Source organism: Lichtheimia ornata (genome assembly GCF_029851405.1).
Source record: "Lichtheimia ornata isolate CBS 291.66 chromosome Unknown scaffold00002, whole genome shotgun sequence".
NCBI classification, from domain to species: Eukaryota; Fungi; Mucoromycota; class Mucoromycetes; order Mucorales; family Lichtheimiaceae; genus Lichtheimia; species Lichtheimia ornata.
In genome coordinates, this window is record NW_026695322.1 from 273,304 (window position 1) to 285,157 (window position 11,854).

Genomic DNA, 11,854 nt, shown 5'->3' on the forward strand with positions numbered 1-11,854 from the left:
GGTACGCTTTGTTTTCCCCACGCTCGGCTCATTTTTGTTGTGATACCTATACTTTAATCAAGGTCATAGGTAAGCGTTGCAACCTCCCTTATCTTAGTGATCAACAAGCCATTTGAATCATGATTATTATTCAGGGTAGTAAACGAATGTAATAAACATTGGCTAGCTGTGATGGCTAAATATGGGTAGCTATACACATCACCAGCGAAAACCTACCTCTACCAATACACAGTATCCATGAACCTTTCCTTCGTCGCCTTGCCATGATCCACTCAACCATTCAACCACTCTATCCACCACTTTGCCTACTACAATGCATCACGAATAAATCACATGCCAAGTTGAATTGTAGCAACAGCTAAATTTTATATATACAGATGTGGATGTTGTCAATGGAATTCTTGCATGATATCAAAAAATGGTTGCCTAGCTACCAAGACCACCGCGACGGCCCATTTGTTGCTGCTTTCTAAACCGTAATCCATCCTCAAACTGCTTTTGCAAATCATTGGAAATACGATGCTTCTCATCTTCGTCAATAGCACTCTTTAGAGACCCATACAAACCTCCTCCTGACTTTTTGGTTTGCTGACGTTCGGATGGTTGATTGCTCGCCTTTTTGGCACCTAACAAGCGCAAGAACTTGTCCTTCTGCTGCTGATCTCCACCAAAGCTGGCTTTGTTCCAATTGTTCCATCCACCACTTTCCTCTTTAGCATCCTCGTTGTTGGTATTCGATGGTGATGATGGTTGTGTATCAATGTTCTCTGGCGTTGAAGGGTTGCTGTCACATGCATGCTTTCGTTGCTTCTTTTCATCGTCGCCCTTTGTCTTGTCCTTTTTCTTCTTCTCCTTCTTTTTCTTTTCCTTCTTCACGCCATCATCGCCATTCGATTTAGACTTCTTAGCCTTCTTCTCTACGCTATCCTCTCGCTTTCGTTTCTTGTCTATGAATAAAAAGAGCATTAACTATCATGATACAACAAGCCAGCTAGTACACTACGCTTTACCATCGCTCGACTTCTCCTTCTTGCTTTTCTTCTAATGTCAATCGTGTTAACCAGCGATCGCAGTGTATGAGATTCGTCATACCTTGGCAAGATCGGTTGCGTGCTTTTCTTTTTCTTTAACTTTGTCGGACGAGCCCATATTGAAAGAGAGAAATGGACATGCAATTACCCAACACGCTCCCATATTTCAAACAAGCCACTCCGCTGCGATCACGTGCACATCATGCATACTGCTCGGGCTTTTGCTATGTGATTCATCTTATCTCCAATCCATCAGGGTCGATTTGAGCCATTGTACGAACATGTCAAAACAAGAACATTCGGATGGGTGGCTTCAATTGCTGCTATCACTAACAGAAATGGGAGCTTGTATATCCATTCCATTGGACATGATGATTCATATCCCTCCTTTTGCTGCTCACCCCACATGCAATCCTCCATTCAATCACAAAAACGGAAGAATGATCCGTAAACACCTATGCCCTATCATCATCCGTAAATCACATCTCCTAATACAAGGGGGTCTTATGCTCGGGTAAGTGGTTTGATCGCAAAAATGACATTCTATGCTCCTGTATGTAAATAGTTTTTTGTAGTTGACTATACAAGCTGTGTCTGAACAACATTAATTTTCGCCACGCATTGCCCACTATCACACATTGGCTTCACTTACTACATACATTTCATAAAAAGCCATTGTACAACGAGGGAATCCCGCCATGATACGCTCTATGTTGTAGTGATTGCATGTCGTGCATAAATGGATAGGATGTAATGCAAGCTTAAGGAGAAAAGAAAGTTGTGTCATATACTACGTGTTTGCCATTGGTAGTGTTGTATCTTCCAGTCAACATGTATGCTGGCATCCTCTGACATGTCGGTTACACAAAGATCAAGTATCCCACGTTGTTCATTGTTCGCATTGTTTGTGTTGCAGCCAACATTCTTGTGGCCCAAAACGATTGTCAACATCCATGGGCAGGGGAAGATGTAACATGGGTCACTTTTGTCATTCGCATTTACTCCTCTTGTTCGGGTTGCCCCACTTCTCCTACCATCCTCCTTGCTTAACATGACCGTGATCTGCTACATCCAACACGATCCCCCACTTTTCCCTTTCTACTTATAGGGAGACCCAAATTCTCTTTATCAGGTTCTTAAAGCTTCACGAGATACGGGATAAGGTGGTGTCGTTATGTAAGGGTTGTGACATTGTCTATGAAGAAAGCGACTTTAGGACAATGATGAGACAAGTTGTCCACTATGCAAGGGCTCGCTCGTTGACTCTTTTAGGGAAATCACTAATTCAATTGTGTCACCTTCCTCCTCTTGCTATATGCCGGCTGTGCCGCGAAATCACCACGTTGGGGATTACCAAACACCCCTTATTGTGCTTAGTGCAACACGACCCAAAGCCTTGGCAGCCGCATCCTCCAAAGATAATAAATAAAATGGAGAGCCATTTCTACCAAATCGGCTTTTGACAACGCCCCACATCATGAATTAGCAGAAACGATCAAAGAAAGATGGTAACAATGAACCTGCTGTAAAGAGAAAGGAAGAATAACTCTATCACCACGTATCATGTAATGATGATCCTTCCCCTAGAGCACATAAGAGATAACTGAAAAAGCCGCTTATAAATCCATTTTACAACCTTTTCCCTCTCCAAGGGCGACTCTTGGCTATGATGACTACAGCACAGCGGCATATCAAAATGTAAATATGACCCCAAAAGCGGTCATTTCATTTTCTAACGAAGCTTGATGTTGGAGTCTTTATTCAAACATCACAACCTAAAATGTGATTTTGACAGCTTCAGCATTGATTAAACATAGCAACATGCACCCTGTATCCATTAGACGCTCAACAACCCCCACATCTGATCTAGAATTATCATTACATCCAATAGTCATGCATTCTCACAATCTCGGCAGACGTTCGATCATAAAGGGCGCTCTATAACCCATCGCAAACTACAAATTGAAGCGCTTTTAATCGCTTCTTGGACATTTGAGCAGAGGCATCGGTGTTTAAAGGTGATGTTTTAAGACATGAGAACCTGCACATAGGTTTTCACAAAGGCCATCGTTTGCAAGAAGGGTCCCAATTTCTCGAGGAATATCCTTGAAATGCATGACTACATGTTGCGTGCTGTGAGGTGGGAAGAAGTGGGTAACCAACCGTTGCCATGGTGAAGCCATAGCAACCAGTGATTACAACCATCACGTTGTCCATATGCAGCATACGAAATCTTAAAGTACAGTCCTTACACTTTTGATTTCTACCACGTCAATGTGATGTCAATGGTGTATAGGCTTCCATTTCTTATTTTATGTACTTTGTATTATGTTGGCTACAACTTGTATTCATTGACTGAGATCCATGCTAGGAGGCTTCTACTAAGCTGACTACTAGATAATCGCGAATTGAGGAAAACGGGTTTTGGACTCCCCCAATTTCATCCTTGTTTTGGGCTTATTGTGGAAGGTGTGCAACGGAATCGGTCAAAAGGGAACGTTGCAAAAGAAGGGGGTGAGGAGTAATTCTGGTGCGAATAGACAACCCAGGTGATTGATTTAGAGAACCACGCGAGGGGAACAAGGGAGGGAGGCAAAAAAAGAAGAAAGGGGTTAATTGGAAGCGGTTTATATATAAAGTGAAAAAGAGAGTGGCACATGCTTGCTGCTTCTCTTTCTTACTTCTTGTTGTGTACTCGAGACCCTTTACTTTACACATGTCTAATTTTGCACCCCAAGCTCAGGGTTGGCTGATGAAACAACGCCATGGCATTCGAAAATCATGGGTGCGGCGCTATTTCGTTCTTGAAGGCAATGAGCTACGATACTACAAGAGCGAGGTAATGAGAACAATACATGCACAATATCCTCTCCTCTTTTTTCTTTGGATATTGCCATAGCAACATTGCAAGTTTTGCCATTGATTGATATGTTAACCCCCTCCCTCCCTGTTACACATAGACTGATACCTTGCCCCAGAATGTGCTGCATCTTGATCAGTACCAAATTGTAACCGACGTTATCCCGATTGCCTTACCATCGATACTCAAAAAGCAGCCTTCACGACAATACACATTCTTGTTGCTCTCTAATGATAAAAATGAGCGATCCGATATGTTTCTGCAAACCGAGACCAAAGAAGAGCTGGATATCTGGGTCTCTGCTTTGGAGCAACAACAAATGGGATCCACAAGTGTTCTCGACAAGTGGCTCGAACGACTCGATATGCACACGCATTCTTCAGCTATACCACCACCATTGCCATCGTATATGGATCGTGCTGGTTCATCGACATCATCGCTCTTGTCACCACAACAACAACGTCGACCCACTTTACGAGGCCATCGATCATCTGAATCACTTGCTAGTAGTCTTAGTTCATCCAACTCTATGACGGCTTCAACAAGATCTTCGTTTGGAGAGTTGCGACGCACATCCAATCCATCAACCGTTTCATCTACTTCATCCAGCAACAATAATCATCCCAATAGTATACATAGTAGTAACAAATTCCTCTCTAATTTATTCCATCATTGGTCGTCTCGCCCAAAGTCACCAGCTCGCAGCGTTAGCCCTCCACCACCTCTAGCATCAACACAACTTTCATCTACTACCGCTGATCCTAATACGGAAAAGAATGACAGCGTATCTATAAAGGAGACCGTTTCTTGCAACGTGGCACCAGCAATGCCGATCATTCATCCCAGCGAGTACAACAAGTGTTATAAAGATGTTCACCAGCAAATTCGATCACGATCCTCTTCCATTGCTTCACGAAGAAACATCCAAGTGACTCCCATAGTGGCATCTCCTTCTTCCTCCTGTTGTTCGGCAGCATCCGCCACTGGTATGGCGCGTGGTCGTTCGTTTCCTGCTGGTGGGGGTGAGGCATCATCAGCAATTATTGGTGGTGGTGTTGATAGTAATGATCATCCCTCCTCATCTGTCTCCTTTTCCTCGGTTCCAGACAGGTTTCCACGTGCTTTGACAACCCCTGCTCTTGATGATTCCGCATAAAAAATCATTTTCATCCATGCCACATGGTATGTAATTAGCATTTAATGTGAGAGCGAAAATGTATCGCAAACACACACATAATGACTCCCACCTCTCTCTCTCTCTCTTAATTGTTTTTCCTTTGATCAAAAGATACGCACACACACACGCATACAAGAAAATTCCATATACCTTTGTCATTTTCACTTTTTCCTTTCTCCTTTTTACATGTAACAAAGTTGTGTTTATTCTTGTTGTTCTACTTTGCGTAATGTGTGTGATGATAGTGGTGATGGTGGTATTGTTTTCTATGCGGTAGGCGGTGATGGAGGCGACAAGTTCTTGGCATACTTCGCATTAAAGAGGGTGTAACTAAGAGTAACGGTGTTGACATCTTTCATGTAAGGGTCGTCCAAAAAGTCGGGATCGATAAAGAAGAATACAGGCATATCAACATCTTCACCAGGGGAAAGTCGCTGTTCTTCGAAACAAAAGCATTGGATCTTGTTAAAGTAGGAGCCTGCACGATGAGGTGTGACATTGTAAGTGGCGATGCCAACAATATCATCATCGGCCTTGCTCTTCGCCTTGTAAAATGTCAATGCCGTTTCACCAGGTACCACATGGATCTCACGCAACTCGGGCTTAAAGGACCATGGTAACGCATCGGATGTGTTGCTCTCGAATGTAATACGAATACGACGCTTATCTTCATGAGGTACAAGACGTTCTCGTGCAAATCGACTCGCATCTGTCACCGGTGTGCCGTTGTAACCAGTCGAAGCACAAAACAATCGATAAAGTGGCACTGCTGCATAAGACAATCCAAGCATCGATATGAAAAGAGCTGCTGTGTACATGCCGGCAGAGACATTGCTCTTGTCGTCTTTAGTGCCGTTGCTCGATGTCGACGCCCAGCGTCCTCCTCGTTGGAATTGCATACATGGTTGAATGTTGGTGGTTGGCTTACATGCTGTTGGACGTCCAAATCGTGCCAGTGATGTGGTTAATCGCCCTCTGAATGGAGCGGATCGAAACATGAGGGGAGGGGGAATAGGACAAGGATAAAATGATTGCATTTGCTCCCGGACCTTGTCAAGTCAAAACAAAGGCGGCTCTTAAAAGTAGGTGGTACATTAGCACACATTCGCATGGATAGGCAATGCATCACCACCACTAGTACATTGTGCTCGTTATTCCAAAGATATCAATAAATACATCTATTGTTGGGGATTGATGCGTTAAAGAAGTATGTGTTGCACCACTATATAGATCATTGCTTTACCACTTGAAATGCTCCTTGGTGCCTAATGACATTTGGCTGTGTTCCTTGATGGACCCTTTGTGGTAGGCACATTTGTAGGCAAATGGTTGTAACCCGAATCTGATGGGAAATTTTGGGACTCCTTTGCAGGCGACATCTGAGAGAAGATATAGTGTAAGAAATTCACCATACAATGAAGTCTCTAATTCTTTTATTCTTTCATGCACTAGACCACTAATACGATGGGCTGAATGGAACGTAGGACATAACTCTAGATGACAAGGTACCACAATTTCGACAATTTACAATGTTTTGCCTATCGCAATAAGGGAGAGAAAGAATGTAGGAAGAGTGAAAAACCAACTAAGCAGGGTTTTGGCCATCTCTTGATCATTTGCGTTGATTGGAACTTGTGCTGCTTGACGATGATGGCACGTTATTGAATGATGGCACGTTATTGAATGATGGCACGTTATTGAATGATGGCACGTTATTGAATGATGGCACGTTGTTGAATGATGGCAAGTGTCGATTCGAAACAGAACTCTCGGCACTTTCCATTCGCACGGCTTCATGCGTGGCAATACGTGTTGTGGTAGCTGCATGTGTGGCTCTGCGTTTGCTGCTAGCTTCACGTGTGGGCTCGTATTCGTCACTGTCATCATCAATGCTTCTATCGTTTTCAGTCTCCTGTATCATAATGTTCACATTATTACATTGTAATTGAAAGTGGATTTTTACTGATAACTTACAACAATTTCCGAATCCATGCTCATTGCATCAGTGCCGATTGACGATGATACAGGGTTGGGACATTGTCAACGATCTATATTGGAATGATGTCATTCAAGACATACCACTCTCTCGGCATAGACGTTGTCATCCTAAATAAAGTGCTGTTAGAAATCGTCTATCATGTCTGTATTGTTAACTTACGAATGCGAAGAATGGTAATTGTATCACATCAGGATCGATGTAAGCGTCGGTGATCGCAGTAGAAGAAGTTGTGTGTGAGAAATCATAAGCGTTTACACCTCCGTGAGCAACGTGATCCCAATTCTGTGGATGGAGATAGGCGGGGATCATCACTTGTTGCTGATGCAGTAACACGTTCATATTTTGCACCCTCGTCAAGAATCGAAACAGCACTTAGAGGTATCAGCGATATTGGTCATTGCTGCTATTGGTGCTATTGCTGATATTGCTACCGACGTCCTCTGTGGTACGAAGTGTGCATATTCCAGCTTTGACATCATCATGGATACCCTCAATGCCAGTAGCTGTAGTCTTCACAATGCCGTGGTACTTGGTTGATGCTCCTAGTCATAAAGCTACATGCTGATAATCCACCGCTACTGCTATGTTTTCAGCATCATGTCGTTTGCTGATTTGACCCGTGAACCAATATGCAAAACTCTTGTGGTTGCTGCTGCATGGTGGAATATCGAACCATCTGAGTTTGCGACACAACCATGGAGCATGTACTTCTTATGTCACCTACAAAGAAGGGGTCCCAAATACCTATTAGACTAGGCATCCTTTTAATATATAAATGGTAGTTATATACTTACCACAAAGGATCCATCAAGGAGCACAGCCAAATGTCATTAGGCAGCAATGAGCACACCAAGTGATGGTAAAGCAAGAGAGTGAGCTACATAGATGAATGCATGAGTACCCTCATTTTGGCCATCACATAAAGACTATCCTTGAGACTTACCAAAGATCATTGATGATGATATGAATACAAGTAGAAAGAAAGGGCGCATGATAGCGTTGATGCAAAGAGCCTTGTTTATATGTGAGCGGGCGTGAGAATTGTTGTCATGATGGATCGAACTGATAAAGTGGTCAAGCATCTTGAAGTACTGTATCGAAGTGATGGAAAACAACAGCTGATAAATCCACCTGCCATTTGAAAGGTGATATATTGTAGGTGGCATAAGTATGTCCTGCTGCCGTCATAAACATCCTTCATCCTTGATAAGAAAATAGCTGCTGCATGCATTGACCCGAGTATTCCAATACCATCCATGGCTGTAAACATCTCTCGTCCATTCCATCCAATCCACCATCGTCATCATCATCCTCAGCCGTATTCACGTGATATGATCCATTCTTCTTGCTGACAACACGCTCCCAAAGCAGCATTCCATGTTTCCCCATCACTGCACTTGATTGCATCCATCCATCCATCCATCATTGAGCAGTACAAATTGAATACGTTGGTTGAAACGAGCCATGCAATCGCTGTTGATAGTATGCCTCCTTTTCCATCCAGCTGTTGGTCAACCACTTTCTTGGTCATTTCCTTATCGTAGCTCTTGTATTGCTAGCGTACTTCATAACTGATATGGCATCTTCCATAGGTCTTCGTACGTAATAAAGCAAGTTGATACACGTAAATAAAGATGCTTCAATATAATGGCTATCTGCTGTGCACATAAAAAAAGGCTGCAAGGCACGCTGCTGCAAGTGACTTGAGGCGATGGAGTAAAGACCTTGCTGTTACGTTTGGTTGTGGCAGAGGAGCGTGCAAGAGCGTGTGTTGTAGTAGAGTGACAAGGCTTTGAACACCACACGAGTCATTGGAGAAGAGACCTTACTGATTGCAACTGCTGTTATGATTGGTCGTGGTCGTGGATTGTACAAGAGAAGGTGTGGTGTCAAGGAACACGGGTGCTGTAGTGGGCTGTACACGCCATGGACTTGCCATTCAGTCAAAGACAATCGAATCAAGACATTCGTAGCATTGACATGATGGGTTGAAGCAGGACAATCGTTCGCAGGTGGTAGTTGTATACTTGAATGGGGTAACAGTTGAGATTGCGAAGAAGAGGCAAGGGGCTGAGAGTGGAAGAAGTGGAAAATAAATGGGTCGGACACCTCTTGTATAAATGCATGAACACTGTACATCCAATTCTTGATTATGAGATTGCCCCTCTCGAACCTGAAACTTTCGCACAAGATGCTTTTGGACATTCTGATAAATGTTGTATTAAAAAAGACTTCATGTACATTTGAAAAATTGGAATGGGAGCGTGCAATGTGGGTTTACTATGTAAGTCGGAAATGGAGGTCAGCCCCGGATTCACGATTGATCGAAATAGTATGTATTACCTTGGGATCCCCCATTTCGAACCTGAAACTTTGTCAGAAGGTTCGCTGCAACATGTTGATCAACTTCATTCATTTAAAAACCATACACTTCATTATGAACATTTAAAATGCGGGGTGGTCCAAATGGTGGATGATGGGAACAAAAGAGCGGACGGCCCACCGCCCCGAAGTTGCTCACTTCCAACTTGAAAATTAGTCAGGATGGTGCTCCGAGCATGCTGGTCCACTTTTTTCATATAAAAACCTCACGCTTCGTTTGAAAATTTAGAACGAGAGCGTCCAAAAGTTTGAACGACGGAGACATTCGCAGGGTCTGTCTTTCAAGAATTGACACATTCTCTGTTTGGGCGTAGCTCACCCAAATCGGCTCGGATCAAGAAACTTGAATGATGGAAATGATCGGCTGGAGCAGGAGCATTGTTCACATGTAATAGAATCAACAACAGTGTCGATTGTGAGGAAGTGGATGTTAGCTGCCAATCATAGATGGTGTATATGGTATCGTACATTGGTCATTCCAATCATGCAAAATGGCTCCGTTACACCAAGAAGTCCCTCTGCATCTTTTGCTCTGCCAGGGTCCAGCTACTTTACATTAACAAAGTCCACTCTTCATATGTAGCATCACGCTTACAAACATAAAGGTGCCTGTATCTCCGAACTTTACAATGAAACGTGGGGTTTTTATTAGAGCAATGGGCTCGGCTTGGCCAACTGCACCTTGGGTGCCAGTTTCACGATCAAGCTTGCCAATCCCAGATTTCGCAATGTCGCTACCAGCCAAACTGGATCTGGGGGTCGAACTCTTCGACGACGACGACCAAAAATATTTTTTGGGCTGTTTGCGACATTGAACGCGAAACTTTCACACAAGGTGCTGTTGGCCAAGCCGAGCCCATTGCTCTAATAAAAACCCCACGTTTCATTGTAAAGTTTGGAGATACATGCACCTTTATGTTTGTAAGCGTGATGCTATATGAGAAGTGGTCTTTGTTCATTGTCTAGTAGGTGGACCCTGGCAGAGCAAAAGATGCAGAGGGTCGTGTTGTGTAACACAGCTACGTTTGCATGAATGAAAGGGTCAATGTATAATTACTTTATGGATCATCTAGGAACAGGCATGTATTGCTAGCTAACGGCCACTTTTATCCAATCATCATTGTTGCGAGATCCACTGCATGGGAACGATGCCCCTGCTCTAGACATTCATTTCCATGATTAAAGTAGGTTGATCCGAGTTGATTTGACTGAGCTGCGGTCAAAGAGAGATTACATCACTCTGGACATAAAGCACGCTCGATGTAGCTCAACCGATGTAATCTTGTGTGAGCGTAACTCAACCAAATCAGCTCGGATCAACCTACTTTAATTATGGAAATGAATGTCTAGAGCAGGAGCATCGTCCACCTACAATAGAATGCACAAAAGTTGGGAATGCACAAAAGTGGCTATTAGCTGCCAATGTATGGCCTGAAAATGAGGGTTGCGTACCTATCATGCATTGTCCCTGAAGTCCTGACTTTTTAGCTGAGTTACCCAAAGAGGTCCTTCTGCATCTTTTGCTCTGACAGGGTCCACCTACTTGACAATGAACAAAGACCACTCTTCATATAACATCACGCTTACAAACATAAAGGTGCCTGTATCTCCGAACTTTACAATGAAACGTGTGGTTTTTATTAGAGCAATGGGCTCGGCTTGGCCAACAGCACCTTGTGTGAAAGTTTCATGTTCAATGTCGCAACTAGCCCAAAAAATATTTTTTTGGTCGTCGTCGTCGAAGAGGTCGACCCCCAGATCCAGTTTGGCTGGTAGCGACATTGCGAAATCTGGGATTGGCAAGCTTGATCGTGAAACTGGCACCCAAGGTGCAGTTGGCCAAGCCGAACCCATTGCTCTAATAAAAACCCCACGTTTCATTGTAAAGTTCGGAGATACAGGCACCTTTATGTCTGTAAGCGTGATGTTATATGAAGAGTGGTCTTTGTTCATTGTCAAGTAGGTGGACCCTGTCAGAGCAAAAGATGCAGAAGGTCGTGTTGTGTAACACAGCTACGTTTGCATGAATGAAAGGGTCAATGTATAATTACTTTATGGATCATCTAGGAACAGGCATGTATTGCTAGCTAACGGCCACTTTTATCCAATCATCATTGTTGCGAGATCCACTGCATGGGGACGATGCCCCTGCTCTAGACATTCATTTACATGATTAAAGTAGGTTGATCCGAGTTGATTTGACTGAGCTGCGGTCAAAGAGAGATTACATCACTCGGGACATCAAGCACGCTCGATGTAGCTCAACCGATGTAATCTTGTGTGAGCGTAACTCAACCAAATCAGCTCGGATCAACCTACTTTAATCATGGAAATGAATGTCTAGAGCAGGAGCATCGTCCACCTACAATAGAATGCACAAAAGTTGGGAATGCACAAAAGTGACT

At 43.4% G+C, this 11,854-nt stretch overlaps 4 protein-coding genes across 4 annotated transcripts; 1 reads left to right on the forward strand and 3 right to left on the reverse strand.

Moving 5' to 3' along the window:
- Window positions 1-426: 426 nt before the first annotated feature.
- On the reverse strand, window positions 427-1,149 carry O0I10_000589 (uncharacterized protein; the record flags this gene model as incomplete). The annotated part of the gene is made up of 3 exons (XM_058480698.1): window positions 427-947; window positions 1,011-1,041; window positions 1,093-1,149. The coding sequence occupies 3 exons, from the start codon at window positions 1,147-1,149 to the stop codon at window positions 427-429; spliced, it is 609 nt and encodes a 202-aa protein (XP_058348262.1).
- Window positions 1,150-3,747: 2,598 nt separating this feature from the next.
- O0I10_000590 (uncharacterized protein) lies at window positions 3,748-5,047 on the forward strand (the record flags this gene model as incomplete). Its single annotated transcript, XM_058480699.1, has 2 exons — window positions 3,748-3,870; window positions 3,992-5,047. 2 exons carry the CDS (start codon window positions 3,748-3,750, stop codon window positions 5,045-5,047), a joined length of 1,179 nt encoding a protein of 392 aa, XP_058348263.1.
- A 287-nt stretch (window positions 5,048-5,334) lies between these two features.
- Window positions 5,335-6,066, reverse strand: O0I10_000591 (uncharacterized protein; the record flags this gene model as incomplete). Its single annotated transcript, XM_058480700.1, has 1 exon — window positions 5,335-6,066. The coding sequence occupies one exon, from the start codon at window positions 6,064-6,066 to the stop codon at window positions 5,335-5,337; it is 732 nt and encodes a 243-aa protein (XP_058348264.1).
- A 614-nt stretch (window positions 6,067-6,680) lies between these two features.
- Window positions 6,681-6,989, reverse strand: O0I10_000592 (uncharacterized protein; the record flags this gene model as incomplete). The annotated part of the gene is made up of 1 exon (XM_058480701.1): window positions 6,681-6,989. The coding sequence occupies one exon, from the start codon at window positions 6,987-6,989 to the stop codon at window positions 6,681-6,683; it is 309 nt and encodes a 102-aa protein (XP_058348265.1).
- Window positions 6,990-11,854: the final 4,865 nt, after the last annotated feature.